This window comes from Protopterus annectens, chromosome 13.part0 (genome assembly GCF_019279795.1).
Source record: "Protopterus annectens isolate FY-2018-M chromosome 13.part0, PAN1.0, whole genome shotgun sequence".
In the NCBI taxonomy this organism is placed as follows: Eukaryota; Metazoa; Chordata; order Ceratodontiformes; family Protopteridae; genus Protopterus; species Protopterus annectens.
In genome coordinates, this window is record NC_056747.1 from 662,245,389 (window position 1) to 662,268,733 (window position 23,345).

Here is a 23,345-nt window from a genome sequence, read left to right on the forward strand (position 1 = left end):
ATACATAAAAGCTTCCATACTAAGAACTATCATTAACTGGATAGATCCTAATTATTCAACATGGAAAACATTGCATACTATTATTTTTCTAATTGAAAATAAAATAATTAAAAACGGTATATTACGTGAACAGAATAATGGGATGTGGCACATATTGACTGTTAATATTCAATATAATATAACAAAACCAACTAACAAATTATATAAATCATATTTACAATTTATTCAGAAGACCAACTAACAAATTATATAAATAATATTTACAAATTATTCAGAAGACCAAGGATCAAATGGTGGAAATTGAAAAAGGGTAATTGTGAGGTGATGTTCAGGGAAGAGTTAAGAAGGGCACTGGGTGGCAGTGAAGAGTTACCGAATAGCTGGGTAACTACAGCAGAGCTAGTAAGAGAGATGGCTAGAAGGGTGCTTGGTGTGACATCTGGAAAGAGGAAGGAGGACAAGGAGACCTGGTGGTGGAATGAAGAAGTACAGGAGAGTATACAGAGAAAGAGGTTGGTGAAGAAGAATTGGGATTGTCAAAGATGAAGAAAGTAGACAAGAGTATAAGGAGATTAGGTGCATGGCAAAAAGAGAGGTGGCGAAGGCTAAGGATAAGGGGTATGAAGAGTTGTATAAAAGGTTGGACACTAAGGAGGGAGAAAAGGACCTGTACCGATTGGCTAGACAGAGGGACCGAGCTAGTAAAGATGTGCAGCAGGTAAGGGTGATAAAGGATAATGAGGGAAACATACTCACAAGCGAGGAGAGTGTGTTAAGCAGATGGAAAGAGTACTTTGAGGGGTTGATGAATGAACAGAATGAGAGGGAGAGAAGGTCGGATGATGTGCAGATAGTGAATCATGAAGTGCAGTGGATTAGCAAGGAGGAAGTAAGGATAGCTATGAAGAGGATGAAGAATGGAAAGGCTGTTGATCCAGATGACATACCTGTGGAAGCATGGAGGTGTTTAGGTGAAATGGCAGTGGAGTTTTTAACTAGATTGTTTAATGAAATCTTGGAAAGTGAGAGGATGCCTGAGGAATGGAGAAAGTGTTTTGGTACCGATTTTTAAGAATAAGGGTGATGTGCAGAGCTGTAGTAACTACAAAGGGATTAAACTGATCAGTCACAGCATGAAGTTATGGGAAAGAGTAGTGGAAGCTAGGTTAAGAAGGGAGGTGATGATAAGTGATCAGCAGTATAGTTTCATGCCAGGAAAGAGCACTACAGATGCGATGTTTGCTCTGAGAGTGTTGATGGAGAAGCACAGAGAAGATCAGAAGAAGTTGCATTGTGTCTTTGTGGATTTAGAGAAAGCATATGACAGGGTGCCTAGAGAGGAGTTGTGGTATTGTATGAGGAAGTCAGGAGTGTCAGAGAAGTATGTAAGAGCGGTACAGGATATTATGAGGGTAGTGTGACAGCGGTGAGGTCTGCAGTGGGAGTGACGGATGCGTTTAAGGTGGAGGTGGGATTACATCAAGGATCAGCTCTGAGCCCTTTCTTATTTGCAATGGTGATGGACAGGTTGACAGACGAGATCAGACAGGAGTCCCCGTGAACTATGATGTTTGCAGATGACATTGTGATCTGTAGTGAGAGTAGGGAACAGGTGGAGGAGACCGTGGAGAGGTGGAAATATGCTCTAGAGAGAAGAGGAATGAAGGTCACCAGGACTAAGAATATATGTGTGTGAATGAGAGGGAGGACAGTGCAATGGTGAGAAAGCAGGGAGTAGAGGTGGCGAAGGTGAATGAGTTTAAGTACTTGGGATCAACATTTCAAAGTAATGGTGAGTGTGGAAGAGAGGTGAAGAAAAGAGTACAGGCAGGATGGAGAGGGTGGAGAAGAGTGTCAGGAGTGATTTGTGACAGACGAGTACCAGTAAGAGTGAAAGGGAAGGTCTAACAACAGTGTAGTGAGACCAGCTATGTTATATGGGTTGCAGACAGTGGCATTGACAAAAAGGCAGGAGTCAGAGCCTGACGTGGCAGAGATGAAGATGTTAAGATTTGCACTGGGTGTGACGAGGATGGACAGGATTAGGAATAAGTATATTAGAGGGTCTGCCCAGGTTGGAAGGTTTGGAGACAAAGCCAGAGTGGCAAGATTACGTTGGTTTGGACATGTGCTGAGGAGGGATGCAGAGTATATTGGGAAAAAGATGCTAAGGATGAAGCTGCCAGGTAACAGGAAAAGAGGAAGGCCTAAGATAAGGTTTATGGATTTGGTGAGAGGACATGCTCTTTGTGACAGAGCAAGATGCAGAGGACAGGAAGAAATGAAAACAGTTGATCTGCTGTGGCGACCCCTAACAGGAGCAGCCGAAAGAAGAAGAAGAAGATTCAGAAGATTTATATATACTAACACGGATACTAAGATTTGGTTAGACTTGATAATACCCTTTAGCTCTACAAAGAATTTCTTCAATAAAATTCATAATGTTATCCTAACTAGATAGGAGGGGAAAAACTTCACTTGTTGGCAACATTGTATAGAGAATCAAGTAGTATTAGACATTCAACAAATTCATAATATATATATATATATATATATATATATATATATATATATATATATAGATATAGATATAGATATATATATATATATATATATATATATATATTTCATCGGCAGATTGGTTGGTACTTCAAAGCATGTTATCATATACCAAAGATCTTAACAGTAAAATGATTAATTCTCCTTATAAAACTAGTCCAAATTTGATAAGTCTAATATCTGAAGTTATTTATGACAGTTATAATTGGACTAATCTAATCTCAAAATTATACAAAATATTAACATATAAAACTAACCCTAATGCAAGAAATTAGAACTTCATAGTAAAAGGATGTCACACCAATCTATCAACTGAAACTAAAACAAATCTTCTATGTTCTATTAAGTTAACATTTAATTTACAAGTATGGAAAATATTTACTTGGAAATATATTCACAGGGCATTTATTATACCTGATAAACAAGCCAAATTTAATTCACTTGATAAATCCATTTGCTGGACATGTTCTTTAAACTGTAAAGCTGATTTGTCTCACTTTTTTTATTAACAAAAAATTCTGTGAAGAAATTACTATTTTTCTCCAAGCTATATTCACAGATACCTTTATTTTAACCAAATCTTTAGTCCTCTTAAATGTTAATGATACTACTGGAATGAATAAAAAAATATATCTTCTTTGGTCCACACTAGCTGTGGCAAGGAAATGTATAAACTAGAAAGTGGAAGTCTTCACAAGAACCTACTCTGGAAGAATTCTTGAGATTGTTGGAAGAAACAGCGACATTAGAAGTTAAGGTGAAAGAATTGAGAACTTCTCCTAAAACATGGATAAACAATCCTTGGAAAAAATGTTGCTCTTATTGAGACATTAAAACTGAACTCTTAATTAATATGTAACTTTACTCAATATTATACATTTTTATTAATTTCATTTTTTTTTTCTTTTGTTCAGGTCAATTGTACATAGTGTATATAAAGGCTTATAATATTTGTTTTCATTGATGATTGCATTGTTAATTATAATATTTGGAAAGTAAATTATTTGAGTAAAAAATGAACTTGGATTGTGTGTGTATGGTGAAGGTGATATCTCTATGGAGAGGGGTTTCTTTAGTAACAGAGGAGGAAAAAATAACGGAAATATGTTTGTGACAGTAAGTGGTTACACACTTTGAAACAGAATTACATCATGAGCATGTATGCCCTACAGAAAACTACAGGTTCAAGAAAATATGTTTTTAGCAAGGAAATCCAATTATAAAGGGAGACTGGAATATGATCTGTAATAATTAGGGTACTTCAGGGTTGCAAGGAGGCACACATCAGACAGGAAAGATTCTTAAGGATCTATAAAAAATGATTCAAGATAAAAGGATGTAGCAGTAGTCTGTTTAAGAGGAATTTACTCATTCTCACAGGTATAAAAACTGGTGATATAACAAGAAAATGCTCATTTACTTGTGAGACCAGTGGTACAGTATCTAGCCATGCTACTATAAAAGTTAGGATAAGGGCCAGAGAACGGAGAACTGCATTAGTGCATCTCTACCTATTGAAAAGGTTGGCATTTAAGGACTGGGTAGTAGATAGGAATTTGGAAACATCAAGACAGACAGAAAACGAGTCAGATGAGATAGCTGATGCTTGGGGATGCACTGAAGTGACACTTTAGAGTTGTGGCTGAAATAAAGGAAAGAGAAATAAGTGTAAATGACAACAGAAATACCACTAAGAGCTGGCAGGGGTCAACTCAATGCAGAGTAAGTTAGGGAACCTCATTAATGAGGAATAGGAGCAACTGAGGGGTGACATGGGCAGTATCACAGAATTTCAACAATATGCATGAGCATGGAAAAGTGTCTCAGGCAATTTTAGAACAATAACCCCAGGCCACAAAACTTTTAGCACAGTGGTTAAGGAAGCATAAACAGAAGTACTACAACTGAGGGACCCTAAAGTCCAAGAAAATTAAAGACCCTGAAGGTACTAGGGAAATATTCTAGGTATTTTATGAAAGTCTTTATAAAGCTGACAAATTGGGTGACCAAGTTAAGACTTTGATGAAGAATTTCATGATAAACCTGAGCTTGCCAACACTTAATCTGGAAGGTGGAGGGAAAGACCCTAATAAGGATGTGGTAGAAATTTTGTCTTGAGAGGGGGTTATACTGTCATCCCGGAGAAAAAAACTGTTGTGGCAGTTTTGCATAAAGTGGGGGAAAATCCTGCAATTCCTGCCTTGTACAGACCAATTTCAATTAGCAAAAAGGTTAACAAGACTGTTGCCAGTATTGACAGATTTAGAATGGTAAGGATTTGTAAAGGGGAGGCAGACACATAAGAGAACATTAATGGAACTCTGATTATTCAGAAATATGCACAGGACAAAATTGCCATTACTACAGGTAAGTGTGGATATAGAGAAAGTATTTGATAAGTTAAAGTTGGAATTTTGTCTCTAGGGTAATGGGAGAATTTGTATTTCTATCATAACTGAATATACAAGGTCACAAACAAGGGTAAAAGTAGAGAGAGTTTGTCTGATAAACTGTGTAGAACAAGGTAGACATGGCATGTTTCTCCACTGTTAGCAATATATAAATCTATCAGCAATGAAAATAAAAGGTGCAGACATCCAAGGGTATGGAAAGGAATGGAAGACAGGAAAGAACAGCATTTTTATTGGCATACTAATACACTTAACAAATCTAGACCAAGATGCCTCTATGTTGTGGAAAACTTTGAGAGAGTTCCAAATGTTTTCATGATATAAAATAAATGTAGATAAAACAAAACCCATAGCTGTACACTACTTACCAATGTGTGAATTGACACAGGAACTCCTGTACCTTTGGGGTCATGAAATAATGAACTAACTAGGAATACTGTGTAGGAAAGGCTCACTATTAGTGGCAAAGGATACATAGGAGGAAGCTAAACAGAAGATAATCCAAAAGGTAAGTTAGTGGAAGTTCACAATTATAGATCCGGATAGAAAGATACAAGAGATTAAAATGTTTTTGGTCCCCTTAATTTTATGTTAGTGAGACATACTTCTATCAACTGGACAATAAATTATAGCGAGAAATAAACAGGGAACTGAAGAACTTTACTTAGGAAGGGAAAAGGCCTAGGGGTGTGATAAGATGATTCTAATGACAGAGCAATGGGGCATGGAGTTGCTTGATTTAATGGGGTACCTTAACACAGCGGTCTCCAACTTTTTTGCACAGAGGACCAGTTTCAGGTAAGACAATTTTCCACGGTTCAGCCATTGTGTGTGCATAAAAATAAAGCATAATAAATACAACTCACCATAACACAGAATCAATGGGAGACCTGGGCTTGTTTCTCACTAATAAGACAGTTCCATTTAGGGGTGATAGGAGACGATGACACTCAAGTGTGTTCTTTGTGTACAGTCTACTCTGTAATTTCATTTTGATTGCTGTCAGTGCAGAAAACTCCGCTTCACAAAGATAGGATGTTGGAAATGGAAGCAAAGTTTTCAATGCTTATTCTAGCGACTTTCTAAGTTTATAAAAGCAATATTTAAAATCTGTCCCTATTACATCTGGCTCTGTCCAGATTTATTGTGCGAGAGGTATGGTCAAGAGGTATGCAAATCTAATGGAAACCTTTTTCTGAATCTAGCAACTTTTTAAGTTTATAAGAATAATATTTAACATCCATTTGGGATCTTTGTTTCCCCATTATTTTTGGCTTTGCCCACATTTCTTGTGCTAAGAGGTTGAGAGATATGCTGCATGTACCTGGATTATAACTAAAAAGCACTAGCACTTACAATGATACTGAAAAAACACATTAACAAGTTCATCTGATGTTTCAAATTCTGAAGTATCCCATCTCCTTTGTTTCAGGGAGAGGCAAGTAAAAAAAAAAAACAAAAGCTTCCACAAAAACAGTTTTGAATGGTCTGCTGGCATACCAGTCAGTAACAACTTCCAATCACATTTAAAGCTTACTTACCTGGACCATTATGAACCAGAGCTGGAAGAGCTGTCAGGTTCCTCTATGAAGTGAGCAGACAGGATAAGGGACAACAGCTGTGCATCCTTCAAGACAATTTTTTGCATCATCGCTTACAGCACCAGTCAGCAGCATATTTTCGGCCAGTCAAGGCTTTTATCAGTTTTACCATATTGCATTCACATGAAAACTACTGCCAGTGTGCGACTGGATGAATTGTGATGCTTGCCACTGGCTCCCTTTGCCTTAGGAGTGGTTAGTTGATTGTTTTTTATACCGCAATGCTTATTGGCTGTAATTGCAGTATACAAACTAATCAAAAGTGTGTAGCAGAGCCACCACTATTCAAGGTGGAACAATGGGACAGTAGACAATTTCGATGTTAAATGCAGAGCATTCCGCATGATTCGGAGCACTTGGCTGCTCAGCTTGCATTCTATCAACTTTCTAAGTTTATAAGAGCAATATCTAAAATTTGCCCCTATTTTTGGGGCTTTCTCTCCCTATTTTTAGCTTTATCCAAATTTTTTGTGCCCAGAGGTTGAAAGCTATGGGGTCTGTCTAGATTTATTGTGCGAGAGGCTGAGAGGTATGGTCGAGAGATATGCAAACCTCTTAATTGATGCTGCTGCCGGGGATCGCTCACACACGACTCACTCTGTCTCTCACACACACACTGTTCTGCATTTCATGCATGCATTAACTCACATATGCAAACAGAAACACTCACACTTTTTTCTGTTTCATTTTTATTTTACACTTACTAAACAGCAACAGCACTGCTTAGCAAGTGTAAAATAATGTCTCGATCGATCTCACTCTTTCTTACACACACATACATTCTGCTTTCATATATGCAATAACTCACACACAGAAACAAACACATTCACTTTTTTGTTTCACACCTTGCCTATAAGCTTGTGTGACTCAGTAACAAATGATCCATGGGCCGGTGGCTGGGGACCGCTGGCTTAAGGGTATCCAGTTAAGAACATTATATAAATTGCAAGTAAATGAATATAAACTGAAACGGAAAGATAAGATGAAGCAAGGAGGAACTACCAGAGACAGTAAGACTGTTTTACTGGAAAAAAGTGTTGAATGAGAATAAAACAACCAAAGACATTATGCATATAAAATGGCAGAAAAGTATACTGAAACTTAGCTAGTAATAAGGAAATTTTGACAGAGCTCTCAAATAAAGGGACAGAAAATAGGCACAAAATAGTGGGAAATGTTTGCCAAAGAACTAAAGTATTGGAAACACATTACCTGCAGGGAAGCTAAGAGAATAGGAGGAAGCAAAATTGCAAAATGGGTAATGCTGTAAAAAGGGGATAATTAGTAGGGCATAAAGAAATTACACAATTTAAAAAAAAAAAACAAACAAAAAAAAAACAGAGCAACTTGGGCAGGTCTGTGAGAAAAAGGTTGATGGCCAAATTACATAGGATCAATAGATGGAAGTGTGCAGGAAGTCAAAATTAATGACCAACTCCATAAGGTTCAGGATATTTGCACAGAAATACCTACACAATTTTTTTTTTATAATTGAAAAACACTGTAAAAACCTCACAAAGTTCAGGGAAGAAAGACGGAGACGTAGGAGTTCATTAAAGGCCTTTGATTGAGGCACGTTTAAGATGTGCAGCCAGCATTCTATTAAAGGCAAAGGCAGAAAACCAAAAATAAGCACCACATTAGAATAACAACACAGTAATTGAGCGCTTTCACTTGTTACATTGCTTCACTTGAACTTCCTCAAAATAAACGTGTCTACGCATACAGAGCATTTTAAATCCATTTTCACGCAGGCAGGTAGTGACGTAACAGTTACCTAAGCCATTTAAGATAACATTTAATGTTCAAGTTCCCGTTCAGACCAGGAGGTGTGTCCACCGCCAGCTGAATCTGCCATTTCAGTTCCCTGACCTCCAGGATGGGATTGCCATTGTCTATTGTCGCAGTTATTTGCTCTAAAATCGTGAACCTAAAATGGGGGAGTGGGTGCTACTTAGGCAGTGTTTAGCTAAAACATTTTTGGTGTCCCCTTTACGGATCACTTAATAATGTTCTTTTATGTGACCAAGTTTCCTGGTGTTTTTTTTTCAATACAGAAGGCACTGCATTCTGAGCGTATGCTGAGGTAAACACTGGTGGAGTTGCAACTGTATGCTATGCAGTGGGGAATTTTGGAATTTAACGCTTCCAGTGAAAATCAGTCACCTGTGATTATGTATCTGCAGCAGATGCATTTCCCACAGGTGAACATTCCTGGGTTGATGGTGGTGTTGAGGGTTGGACATATCTGCGAATAAGGGGTGTCATTCAAAGAGGGATTTCAAGCATTTTGTTTTTTTTTTTTTTTGCAAGAGAATGAGGGGGAAGGACTTGGTGTCTTACTGAGCTCAGGGTGGCTATGGATAATGTCCCAATTGGTTTTGATGGTCTTCCTAATCGGGGGGGCATTGAGGGACAGATGGGGAACCTCGTGCGATCACTGGGCAGGGGTTTGGGGGGATTTGAAACCCTTAAGGGTGGGGGGTGCCTTGTTGGTCTGCTGTTCAACACCTGAGTCAATGTTCAAAAGTGTTTCAGGATAGTTCTTATCCCAAAAAAGTTGCTTGAGCACACGGCATTCAACTGCAAAAACTTGGTCGTTGCTAGCCATGTGGCTAAGCTATTCAAACTGCCCTTTGACAATATCTTTCTTAATGAAGAGGGGGTGCTGGCTTTTACAATCTAGGTAGTTGCTGCGGAAGGTATGCTTCCAAAAATGGAGGAGGAAAATATCCTCGCGAGGGGGTCAAGGGACAGGATGATGTCCAAGAAGATGACAAGAGTGTCCTTTGTCAGACATCGTGAACCTAAGGAATTTAATGCTCTTGCTGACCTTCGTTAAGAAGCTGTCACATTTTGTGAGGGTCCCTGTCTACATTAGGAAGAGGTCATCGATATAATGTTTGTACAGGATGACCTTGTCAAAGACTGAGAGCTGGGTGAGTGTGTCTGCTTCCCAGGGGCAGAGTACTAAATTGGCATATGATGGGGCCATCTTGGCTCCCATCGCCACTCGATCTGTTGGCATAGCTGGTTATGAAAAGAAAAATAGCTGTTCTCTAGCACTAGGCTCAGCAGTGTAATGAGGGTTTGGATGCTGTTGGGGGTGTAGTGGGTCTGCTTGTCTAGAAAACAGCGCACTAGGTCTAAGCCTTCTCTGTGGGGGATTGCTGGTGTAAACAATTTATCGTGCGACTAGTAGCCATTTACTGGTGGTGCTCTGTAATTGGTAAATATGGTTCAGAAAATTCCAGGAATCTTTGATGTTGAAGCTCATGCTCTGCACTAGGGGGCTGAGGTCGAAGTCTAGAAGTTCTGAGATGAATTGGAATGCATAGGGTCATCCCCCAGTTTCAGAGTTACTTTTAGAGGTGTGTGGGGAGTGAAACAGGAAGTTGGGTGAATGTTATCTGGAAGTGTGCAGAGCTGATTGAATTTAAAGACTCATGGCAAAATGCCCTTGAGGAGATACTGGGTTAATAAGTGGAAGCTACTAAAGAGATGGTGCTGTTAAGTTGGGGGTAGGGAAACTAGAATGGGAGGATGCCTAATTAACATGGATTATGCCAGCAGCGAAAAAGGCAATGCTCAGAAAGTCGAAATAAAGCAATTAGAGGGGATCTTGTTACATAGGGAAAAGAACAAGATGCATACCCTTAAATGGAATGTGTGGGACCATTATCTTCACACTGGGGACCATAATTATGGAGAGAAATGAAAATGGTGCAGAAAAAGGGTTATGAATGTCATGAAGATTTGTTTGGAAAACATTTACATTTGAAATGTTAAAAAAGCTTCATGAAACAACTGAATATGCAAATTCAGAAAGTATATGATTGTGATATGATGTTCATGGTGATTTTGGATACATGTTTGATAAACTGTGAATTTAATAAAAAGTTATGTTACAAAAAATAGCTTTGAAAAAAATGATCTGTTTTCTCAACATAGTCAAATTACTCCAGCTCAGTTTTTTACAACCTAAACACAGCAGCTGCAGCAGTATGGCACGCACTTCTGGAGTATGATTGCCTGGATACATGATACCTGCACCCTATCAACTAGTCAGTTTAGAAATGGACATTAAATGATACACAACTTCAGACATCTCTGTACCGCAACAGGTGGAAAGTCAACTGAGGAGGGAACAGCAAAATCATCTGAAAGTCTCAAAAATCAGAAGAGGATAGGATTGAACAAACTATCCCAAAGTCTGGGAATCTAAGGCCTGATGCCCATACAGGGGAGGGACTTTATCTTAAAGGAAGAAAATTCAAGTACCAATTACTAAACATTTTCTTAATTTTTATAACATGCACTCAAGCAGTGCCTTTAGATTCCTTTTTAAACTCCATCTGAAACTCTGAAGTGTAAAGAATAAGGGAAACAAGAATTTAATCTCCTGGTGTGGGTTGATATACCTCTACTCCAGCAAATACAGGAGGATATACTTCATTCAATAAAATAGACCTACTATTAACTAGCATTAGTCCTTGAGAAAACACAAGTATTGCAGGTTTGACATTTATTTTTTTACCTAAAATTTTTCTTCTTTTTTTAAAGACAGTAACAGTAGAATTGTGCGTCCGTCTGTGTATGCGTGTGTGTGGATGGGGGGCAGTATGTGTTCTAAAAAGCTTGCAGATTCCTTGCTAATATTTTTAAATGCAACATAACGATCACAAGTTACTATTTTTCTGTTCTTCTCCCAAACAAAATGAACACTAGGTGGAAATCATTCATGGGGATGGACTTGATGGGTAATAGAAGCTGATTGTTACTTATTTTGTGAACATCATTAAAAAAAAAAAAAAGGAATAAAAATTCGCTTACACTTTTAAGAGGGGGAAAAACATGAAACAACTTTACAAGATACAGACCAGGGAGAAAATTTAATCTGCAGAGAAACGTGCAGTATCAGCTTGCTTCAGGTAGCAAAAAAGAAGCTGAGACAGCATGTCTTTTTGGGCTAGCCTGCCCTCTACTAACACCATGCACATTCCCCCCTAAGGATATCTGACTATTGAAAAGATCTAGCCAGAAGAATGAAGTGTGCTTTGGCTAGACCAAAATCATTTTGATTTTGTGCTGTAATAAACTTTGTGAAGCACACTATTACAAAAGTACCTTGTAGCATGCAGATTGATCTCTGTAGTGTTGGATGACCACGTTAAGTTAGATGCTGTACACCGAAGTAGTACTGGGGATCACAGTTGGGAAGGCACCATGATAGCAAAAAGAAGTTATGTACTCACCATAACGTTCCATCTCAGTAGGTAAACTTCATTTGTCAGCAACCTGTGGGTTATGGATCCGAGCCGGCAGCATACCAAGCAAAACGATCAGAGCTCCAAGCTCCTCCCCCTTATCCATACTACACTGCAACCTCCTTCCAATCCTCAGATCGCGTCTGCCACCTGCACATAAACTAACAACCTGAGAAACCTGACTCAAGGACAAAGTAAAGCTCATAAGTCCGAACCTCAAGCTCAGCTAAATAACTATGAAGGTCAGGGGGAAGGAGTGAGGGACGGTTGCTGACAAATGAAGTTCACCTACTCAGATGGAACGTTATGGTGAGTACATAACTTCTTTATCTGAAGTAGTTAACTTCATTTGATCAGCAACCTGTGGGACAGAGTCCCCAGCTACCCAAATCTTGGAAAGCCCTTAAGGAAGGATATTCCGGAGCACTGCAGAGCCAAAGGCAGCCCTTCCCCTAGACACCAAATCAGGTTTATAATGACAGATAAAGGTGTGAGAGGATGCCCAGGTAGCCGCCAAACAAATGTCATCTAGGGAAACTCTAGACCAGAATGCAGCAGACGTTGCTATAGAACGCGTAGAATGAGCATGAACTCCCACTGGTTCTGGTAAGCCAGATTCTCTGCATGCTTGTAAGATACAACTCGAAATCCACCTGGCGAGAGTCACCTTTGAAACTGGTTAAAGCTGATCAGATTTACAAAAGACAGCCGTCCTGTACAAATAAAAATGCAACTGTCTGTGAACATCCAGCAAATGAAGTTTATATTCTCCTTTATTCTGGAAATTAGGGAAAAAGACAGGCAAATTAATGGACTGATTAATGTTCGTCTCAGAAGCAACTTTCGGGAGAAAGGAGGGATTAGTCCTGAGAGATACCCTATCCTTATGAAATACAAGATATGGAGGTATGATACAGAGAGCCTGAAGCTCCGACACTCTTGGCTGAAGTAATTGCTACCAAAAAGGCAGTCTTCCATGACAAGAACTTCAGATCAACAGAAGCTGTGGGTTCAAAGGTCAGATCCCACGGCACAGATGAATTTCTAACAGGGGGTCTCAAAAAGTGCCTTTAGAAAGGTCTTACAAACTCTGGCAGCAGCGAGGGAAACAAAGTTGTCCCCAATATGAAAATGGGAAATGGCAGCCAGCTGAACCTTCACAGTAGATGAGCTGGCCCCTTGCTGAAAAATATGAGATAAGAATTCCGGTATGGCTGAAACAGGATCGGTGAAAGGATCCAAGTTCTTTTGTCAAGCCCAAATTGAAAAACGTTTCCATTTGCTACTGTAAATCTTCCTGGTAGAGGGTTTATGTGCAACCACCAGGATAGACTTGACTCAGGAAGAGATACCGGGAGTCCTGGCAACTAGGGGAACTGGATCAGCCAAGCTGAGAGCTTGAGAAAGTCCAGGTTCGGAGGTGCCATTCCTGAGGGATGAGAAATCAGATCTGGAATGGGATACAAGATCCAGAATGGAGCTATGAGATGAGACAGCAGGCAGGGGAATCAGACTTGATGAGGCCAGAATGGGGCTATGAGGATAATCTTGCTCCCCAACTGGCGAGCTTTCTGCAGAAATATTGTCATTAGCGGAAGTGGAGGATACACAATAAAGAAGACCAGACGGTCAAGCATGGACTAGAGCATCTCTGGGGGCTCTTCACAAAGGAGGAATAAGAGTGAAAAACTCGCTGCACTTCATGTTGGAAGGCGAAGCGAAGAGATCGCAGCAAGGCTGACCCCACTTGAGGAAGATCTGTTCCGCTACACAAGGATTCAGAGACCACTCGTAAGGAGAGAGGATAGTTCTGCTCAATTTGTCCGCCAGTATGTTGGACCGACCCGGAATGTGCGTTGCTAACAGGAAGCGGTTGGTGATCACCCATTCCCAAACTCTCATGGCTTCTCGGCAAAGAGGGTAAGACCTGGTTTCCCCCTGTTTGTTGATATACCAGACCACTGACATATTGTCCGACTGATCGCAACAGTCCCCAGAGGAAGAAAGGCATGGAGGGCCTGCAATGCCAAGAGGACCGCCCTCATCTCTAGGACATTTATATGCAGTATGGTCTTGGTCTGAGTCCACGTGCCTTGGACCGTCCTGCCCGCACAATGCCCCCACACCCTAGGTGGGAGGCGTCTGTGGTCACTGTGGCCTGGGGTGGTGACATAACAAAAGGTCGTCCTTTTTGAAGGGCTCGGGATTGAAGCCACCACACGAGGGAGTTCCTGCAAACCATGCTGAGGGGAATCAAGTCTAGCGGGTGGTGTAGAACAGACCATTGGACCTGCAACATCCACTGTAGAACCCTCATGTGCAGAGGAGCGTAAGGAATCAGATTGATCGCTGCCACCATGGACCCCAAAGCTCTCAGGACTAATTCTGCTGGGGGAGCAGGGGATTGAAAGAGGGCTAGCACATGCAGAGTTATGCTGTGAAGTCTGTCTGACGTTAGGAAGGCCCTGGCCTGGAGGGTATCTATCCTGGCCCCTATGAAGTCTAACACTTGGACAGGCTGGAGGAACGACTTTTTGACATTTATGGTTATCCCCAACCGGGGTGACATCAGGAGGAAGAAATCCCTGGCTAGAGAAAGTCGATGCCTGGTGGGGGCGGTGAGGAGCCAGTCGTCTAGGTACGGGAAGACCTGTATGCCCTGGAGCCTCAGGTGGGCCGCTACAACTGCCATGACCTTGGTGAACATCCTGGGGGCTGTGGTGAGACCGAAGGGTAGGACCCTGAACTGGTAATGACTGGCTCCTAGCCGAAAGTGGAGAAACCTCCTGGACCATCTTTCCATGAGAATATGGTAGTACGCATCCTTGAGGTCTATGGAGCACATCCAGTCCTCCTCCTGCAAGAGGGGCAGGATGGATTGAATCGTGACCATCCTGAATTTCTCTTTGGCAATGAAAAGGTTCATTGTTGACAGGTCGAGAATCGGCCTCAAGTCTCCAGTCTTTTTTTGGCACCAGAAAGAACCTGAAGTAGATACCTGATCCGGACTGGTCTGGGGGCAAATGCTGGATGGCTCTTTTTTCTAACAGCTTTTTTATTTCCAAAGCTGCGGCCTCCCTTTGAGTGGGTGGGACATCCGGGAGGTGTCTTGAGTAAGGGGACTTGCTGATGAAGGGGACTGAATAGCCTCTGGATATTATCTGAAGCACCCAGTTATCTGTTGTGATGGACTCCCATTGAGCCAGGTGCCTCGAAAAATGCCCCCCGACTGCCTCCAGAGAGAAGGAGTCGAGCAACTCCTCAGGGATGTTGTGCAGGTCAGTCGGAAAAGGGTTCCCATGACCCGGAGTTCTTCGGTCCCCCTCTGCCTCTGGGCTGGCGCCCACCTTGTCCCCCTCTGCCTCTGGGGGAAGAGGAGTCCTGAATGTTCTGGGCCTGAGATTTCTGGAACCACATCATCTTCTGCCCTCGCTGGTTCCTAGAAAAGGAACTTTGAGGGATAGAGAAGCGTATTCAGACGGCTGACAGCGTTTTCCCGTCATTCTCACTCTGGACCAGCATCTTGCGGACAGTCTTCCCAAAAAGGGTTGACCCGTCAAAGGGTGCATTCGCGAAGGACACCTTGAAGGATTCCGAGAAATCACAAAGTCGAAGCCAGGCATGACGCCTTAAGGCGATACCGGACCCGCTAGCTCTAGCGGCTCCTTCCGTGGCATGGGAAAGTAGCCACATAGAAGTACTGGACACTGACTTAAGAGTGGTCATACGAGCCGAGAAAGTCCTTTTATCCTCGGCAGACATGGGACTCTGGGGGAGACTCAGCGTATTCCTTGACCAGGTCCCGCTGCAGTCTGATTACATGGGCCAAATAATTCAGCGCCCTTATAGAAAAGGTACCTGAAGCAAAAGTCCACTTTCCAATACGGCCCATTGCCCGAGACTCCTTTTCAGGGGGATGGACTGAAGAACTTTCCTGGGATAGTTTCTTTTTGGTGGCCGCTGCCGCCACCACCATGGCATCAACCAGGGAACCCTTGCTCCATGAAGCTCTGTCTGCAGGGGGACTGAGAACCTGATTGGGCCTTCTAGGTATTGGCTCTACAGTGTCCGGCTCCTTCCATGCCCTGGTGATAATCATGTCGACCAGGGGGTTAGCTGGGGGACACCCAAGAGGTAGATGAGCCTGTGTCGAACGCCTCCAGGAATACCAACTCTCCTGGGAGGTTTTTTGGGCAGACCCCCCCCCTTTGGCAGAGTATTTCCATAATATCTCCAAAGGAGACATCGTCGGGGGGCGATTTTGGGGAAACCTCCCCTTCCTCCAAATTTGTACTCAGGGGAGTCCAAGTGCCTCCTTTTGCACAGGCATTTGTGAGGGACCTCCTCGGGGGGACTGTCCGAGGGAGGCTCACCCACGGATTCATGTTCCTCCAAGGGAACTGGCTGGGGTGTCAACGACACAGGCGGTACTGGGGGGGGGGACTGGATGATGGAGGACAAACTGAGTTGCGAGGGAGCGGGGGTGGATCCTGTGGAAAGAGTGAGGGGTCTCGGTCCCCCAGAGAGAACCCTCTCCACCATGAACGCCGAAGGGGAACCGGCCTAAGACAGGTGGCTGGGGCCCTCGGATCAGACGAGGGGACCGGCACCAGAGCCGAAGCGATCGGACCAGAGAGGACGGTGTGCTTCGACCGCACAGGAGCCGAAGACACACTCACCCCCTCGGATCAGACACCCAGCTCTCAGTTCCGAGAGCTCAGATCCGAAAGCGGATCTGATAAGCTCGAGAGCATGGCCGGTGTTGAGGTAGCAATCACCATTGGCGCTGAACCCCTGGGTCTGGGGCTCCTCGGATCCAAAGACTCCAAAATCCGGTGGTGGATCGGAGAAGGAGCTATTGGGGCAAACAGTGGAGCTGAACTCCCCCCCAGGGGGGGAAGCAGCAGCACTCCCATCTGCAGCTGAGTTTGCAAAAAGCGAAGTATCATCCGGTCCATATCTGTCTCCGAAATGCTTCGAGTAGACCTGGAAGAAGCCACAGATGCCGGCCGGAAGGGCCAACACGATGACGACCTCTAGGCTGGTCGGGTCTCCTCCTCCAGCTCCAGGGAGAAACATTGAGAATGGAGCCATGGGGAGGAAGGCTTGGACACTCAGAGGGGAAGAGACCACCTTAGCAGGAGGGGCCGAGGGGTCCAATTCGGCATGCCGCTTGTGGCTTCTTTTTCTCTCTCTCTCTCTCCCTTGTCTCTTTTTTGTCTTTCTTGGCCTCTCGTTCTCACTGAGACAAGGTGGGAGGGTGAGTCTCAGACAGGGGAAGAGGGCCAGTCGGCTGGGCAGCCGCAGCTGTTGCTACCGAGAGGGAAGGAGAAGAAGCGGATTCCGCGGGTAGAAGACCTGCCAGAATCAGCTTGTTCTTCCTATCCCTTAAGGCTCAAGGGTTAAAGGCCACACAAAAATCTGGCAGCCTGAGGAAAGGTGCGTAACCCCCCAAGCAAATCACACACAGAGTGTGACCGTCTGCTGGCAACAGCTTATGACCACACTCAGAGCATTTAGAAAAGGTCACTTTGTGACTTTCAGCCATACCAAAAGTACACACACAGCCACACACGCACACCTGAAAGAGGGAAAATTAGGGGCCTACAAAGGGATGAGAAACTACCAAAGGTAAAGGGGGATATAAAGGCTGGGTAGAAGGAAAACCCGTAGAAAGGTATTAAAATACACTTACACACCAAGTAAAGAAGAACAAAAGAGAAGTTTGAAGAAAAAAATTGCTAAACTTGCCTGGAGCTCTAAGAATCCTGTGCTTGGCAAAGCCGCAGCAAACGAGATCTGGGGATTGGAAGGAGGTTGCAGTGTAGTATGGGTAAGGGGGAGGAGCTTGGATCTTTTTGCTTGGTATGCTGCCGGCTCGGATCCGTAGCCCACAGGTCGCTGATCAAATGAAGTTAACTACTTCAGATCAGTTGTTTTGGCAATTGCTAACAAAATGGTTAAACAAATAAAGTTACCATACTCTTAACACCCCATCAACTCCAGTGACTCACCAGTGCAAATTTTACATAGTATTCTGAACTCTCTTATTCACAAACACCCACATTTAGTACAAACTGCAAAATTAAACCTTTTAATCCAACATAATCCTTCACGTAACTTTTTTTCATCTTCATATCCTCGGTGACTTACCTTGTGTATAAAGTTTTCCACTTTGTTTTGAATCCCCCACCACTTAAAAATCACAGTCACCAGTTTGTAGGCACACATGTATGGACAGTCGGTTTGGTTTGCTAGTTCTTTCTGAAACAAGATATACAAAATCGGTAATAAGTTAAAAAAAAAAAAAAAGAAAAGAGCAAATTATTTCAAAACTGTCAAAAGAGTTGTGACTACTATTATGGTAAATGCTCTAAAGTCAGTTATCTCCAATTCTGTGCCCCCATAACATGCCATTATCCCATCCTCCCCTTTATACACATTCCTTATTATTGGCTCTTCCTTTCAAGCCATACCTCTCACCTACCCCTGATTTAAGGAAATGTCCTAAATTTTCTCATAATGCTTCTCTGGCCCTACAAAAATCAGTGATACTTTAAGAAGGCGGTGGATCATAAACAAATTTCAACATACATTGAGTTGCAACATCCTTACCTCAGAAAAATGCCTCAATTTATATATTCATTCTGTCAACTTTCTAAATCAGGAGTATGAATACTTAAAAAGTGTCCTTGATTTGGGTAATTTGTCTCTGGATATTTTGGGTTTGACTCCAATTCTGGTGCTGTGAGGTTATCTATGCCTTCAAGCCTTGTGACAAAGCTAATACAGCAGTTTTCAAACGAAAGAAATCTGAAGCCTAAAGCCTCAAACTTGAGCCAATAAATATACCAGTCACTGTGGAATACTAAACTGAATATCCAGAGTTAACTTAGTTTGAAGTTCTCAAGTAGCACTTCTGGCTGACATACAACAGGCAACTTTTTTTTTATGTTTTTTTTTTTAGTTTTTTTTGAAAAATCACCATTATGAAGCCAACAACATATTTACATCTTTTTAAATAAATCACACAAGTTTATTAATGACTATAAGAAAATCTGACCAGGTTACACTGAGTTCTCCACGATCATATATACCTAAATCTGTCCTTTCAGGTTCCACTGGCTTCATATTTTTGAGTGGCTTACTCGCTTGTGAGGGGTCCAATATGGTCGTAATGGACAGGCTGGCGGAGAAGTCTCCAGCCTACAGATAGCCCCTGGTTCCCTTTTGACATCTGGAATCTCCCTCCACTCCTTTGATGCTAGTGAGGGGCTAAAAAGCTAAACAGTTGGCCCCATGAATCCTCATAAGAGTCTTTAAAAAGACCGTTTAGAGGAGCTAGCTGTGAGAACACACCTTAGTCACCCCAGTAAATTTACATAGTAATACTGTTATTTCGGCTGCTATGGGTGCTCTTTGTTAAGCAGCTCAAACTGAATCTGGAAATATTCAGTCTTGATAAAGACTACCCAGATGAGATGAAGTCGATTGGCAGCCCAGATTGTTGGCTGAGGTCCTTTTCACAGCAGACAAAAGAAAAGACGGTTCTTAATCTTCATTTCAAAAGCTTTAATGGCAAAGGAGTGCTGCTTAGATGATCGAGGTACAACAGTTACTGCCTTGGTTATACACACGGCAAAGGTGGGTGTGTACCACTCAGGACCCTCCCAATTGGTCAGAGATGGTGGGTTAAACAGTTACTGCATGCACCGAAATGGTGGGTCCATCCTGGTGTACTTGCAGTAGAGTTAACAAAATCAGAGCTGCCAACCAATCATGTCTCAATGTTGTAAGTCTACATTACCATGCTTATCAACGGTTTCAAACCACACTGGTGTTTAAGCAATCATATTAAAACAAAAGTTTTTCTCAGTCTTAGTAAAAAAGTGTACAGTGAGCAATGTCAGAGTCTGGAAGTTATCGTGGGTGGTGGAGATGGAAAACATCTAAGTTGTCCAGCGCTTTCGGTAGATCTTCCTCAGATTTGCCAAAGGACTCTACTTAGCCTAGATGAGTAATGCAATCAACAGAGTCTCCCCTCTGAAGAATCAAAGTGGAAAGATGGAAACAGTGTTTTTAGATTTAAAAAATGTGAAAGCTAATCACTGACTATACTATTACTCTTTGAAGCAAACCAAAATGACTAAATCAGCAAATTAAATACTAAAAAACAATAAAAACAAAAACTAAGAAACTAAAGATTAGAAAATTAGAAAACTAAAAAACATATCCCCATTTATAATTAGAGGAGCTAAACTTATACAAGGTGGAGGAAATGGCACCTGGGAACTGGGATGGGGTCAAAAACAGTGCTAGGTGGTCCATGGAAAATAACGCTATGGACAGAAAGAAACTGGGGTTAAGGGTCTGCCCAAGTGCAGTGATGGTTAAAGCACAGGGAAATGGTAGCCATCCAAAGGGGGAGGCCAATTAGATAAAAATAAAACTAATAAAATGAAGGACAAGTGATAAGTGGTGGAGTGGTTGCCGAAAACACTGAATATAAACCAAGCCCTAGGACACCGTTGGCGCTGTGTATGCTGGAGAGGGGTAGCTTCCTTAGAGGTAGCCGTGGTAGAAATTAAGACTGGAGTGTGGGATCATGGAACCAATGGAAACTCAAATTAAAACACTATGCCACTTGGGACCCTAATTATCAAACCAAACAGAAACATAAATAGGAAACATCAAGTAAACATGGAGAACGGCTACCCAAAATATATTCCAGAAGAGGAAAAAAAAGCTCAAAATAATTATAAGCTGTGTGACTGTAAGTGCACGGACATTATCTGATAAAGGGGATAAGGGTGAACTGAAAAATAAAAGGTGTGTGACTGTCCAGGGAGCTGAGACACTCGAGTTAAAAACAAGAGAGAAATGTATAGTGTGGCCATCAAAGAAAGTATAAACAACCAATGACTAATAGCTACAGGTATGGAAATGAACAACAAAGACTAATAGCTACAGGTATGGAAATGAACAAACAAACCAACTTGTAACTTTGTGTGGTACGGTCTTTGAGACTATTACGCTCATTGGGAGTGCGGTCTTAATGGATAGCCACTCTTCCTCTGTGAGTTGCCATACAGGTCTTAAGGTATTTCAAGTATCCAGGGATTACAGGCTGAAAATGACAGATAAACAATAAGTGGTATAGTGGGAGCCGATCCACTGAATTCAGATCTAGTACAAGGGCACCATTGGTGCCGTGTATGCGGGAGGGTAGAGCTTCCTTATAGGAGGCCATAGTAAAAAAAAACGGGGATGAAGTGGAGTGTGCAAAAAATGGAAACCCAGGAAATACAGCAGCACACCATGTGGGAGACTAGGGGAGTGGATACCAACTATTAAAAAAACGGGAAAAAACGAATAGAACAAATCAGTAAAAAGTGGAGAACAACTATCCAATAAATATCCAAGAGGAAATGAATATTAGTGTGAATATGGAGTTTAAATTAGTATAGACCTTTCCTGAAAACGAGGGGAAGAGGGAGTTGCGGAACAGAGAGCGAGAACTAGAAGCTGGGACAATCTGGAGCTATAAACCAAGAGAGAAATATAATGTAGCAATACAAAATGTAAAAAAATATAAAAAAATATATATAAAAAACTCAAAAACTTATACCAGCATGTGCAAAAAAATGAACTCACTTCAACTTTTAACTTTGAATCTGTTAAGGTCTTTGAGACAATTAAGCTCAATGGAAGCACAGTCTTAAGTTAGACATCCTTCCTTTGGGAGTAGTTGTATGGGTCTTACAGTACCCTGGAACTGTAGGATGAATAACCAGTGTTAACCCGATCTAAAAACTCAGTCAGTGGCCAGAGTCTATCCGGTGCTTCTGTTATAGGTTCATAGGTAGGTACTAGGCTATCGGCCCAAGGGCCTACGTAAGCTTAACCAGCAAGGTACCATAGCTTAAAGAAAGTTATTTTCCTGTGCCACTGTCCAGCAGACACACAGAAGTGATCCCGGGGTGAATTTCCTATTTCCCATCCACTTGAAGAGTGCTAATGAAGAACTTTGCTTGACATAGATGGGTAGCTTGTTCCAGAGTATAGGAGTATAGCATATCCCGTTTATTGTGGTGACAAGGTTTAGGTCCCTAGAGCGTGTAGCTTGGAGGGATTGGGATTTCTTTAGGTGTAGCATGTCCAACAGCTCTGGGTTTGACATAGCTTTACATGTTAGGCAGGGATCACCTCGGAGTAGGCGATATGCTACGGAGTAAAGCTGGAGTTTTTTTTATAGGAACTTTTCGTGAACAAGTTCACGGAGGTTCAGGATCGGAATGAGTGATTCTGTTGTGTTGAGTCCTAGGGTCTTTTTGGCTTGCAGCCTGATCTGCTAGCTAAGTTCCTTCCTTTCTAGATGGTCATTGGTGTTGCCATTGGGTGGAGTGTCTGGAATCTGGTCTAGGATGTGGAAAGTGAACTTTTTGCAGCCTGCCCTGTTGCGAATATGGACTGCTAAGGGGCTGGAGGTTGTCAAGTACCTAATGTCGTGGTAGTGCTTGGCTATCCTTGTCTTGAGTTTGTTTATTGGATTCATATTTTGTATATTTTAAACAGTAAAACGTGTCACCAATTTTCCATAAAAATCATTGTAACTTTTTTCTCCTTTGTATACATTTTCTTTTTAATGTTGATGTACGGAGATTTCCTCACTAGGCCTCTGCTGAAAATAGTTTTACTGACACAGTCAGATTAACCTGAAAAAAAATAAACAATCTAAATGGTGTAAACCTCAAAGGACTCAAGAGTTTACCATCTTAAACACACAGATATAATCTTGTATGAACACTTAACGAAAACACACAATACAAAATGGCAAGCAGACTACCAAGCAGGAGACTATTTCAAGATATTGCCTTACTTAACTCTGTTCATAAACTCTCTTCCTATGAATGTTAGTGAAATAAAAGTCCTTATAAAGACTCAGCATAATTTTCATTCAAAAGTCATCCCAAACTCTATTTTCCTAGTCTTGAAAACACTAACCAGTTTGAAATTTTAGCTCAATTATCTAGTCTTATATTGGTTGTAAAACCCATAAACCACTAAGCTTTACCGCATTTATTTCTTACCATAGTAGTGATTCTTATTACTCAGTCAGCATACATTTTGCTCACCCAGATACAGTATAACAATTTTATGCAAGAAATTGTACCTTAGCCCTCCCCTTCTCCATTGCTCCATCCGCTGATTCATAAATAAAATCAGCAAAAATGGCAATCACATTCTGTGCAATATTAAAGCTTACACCACCCCAGACAGAAGCACCTCCCATAGTAGAGTAAAATCTAACCCATACATTTTTAACCAAATTAAACAAACCTACACAATGCTTACATTTTCTTTACATTTGGGCTGTGACAGTATCAGAAAAAACAGGTGATTCAACCAACCATTTCATTCAGACATTTTTTTTTTTTTATGCAAGACTAATAGCACCCACATTTTAACATTTCAAAATTAGCCCACACCCAGTTCTTCCAAAATCT

The 23,345-nt window shown here is 41.7% G+C and overlaps 1 protein-coding gene across 1 annotated transcript in view; it reads right to left on the bottom strand.

The window, feature by feature from the left end:
• The window catches only part of PITPNA (phosphatidylinositol transfer protein alpha), a 1,003,333-nt gene that overhangs the window by 195,878 nt on the left and 784,110 nt on the right, over window positions 1-23,345 (bottom strand). The window contains exon 12 of the mRNA XM_044054349.1: window positions 17,992-18,102. Within this exon, the coding sequence (XP_043910284.1) occupies window positions 17,992-18,102 (111 nt within the window). The remainder of the gene's footprint in view (window positions 1-17,991; window positions 18,103-23,345) is intronic.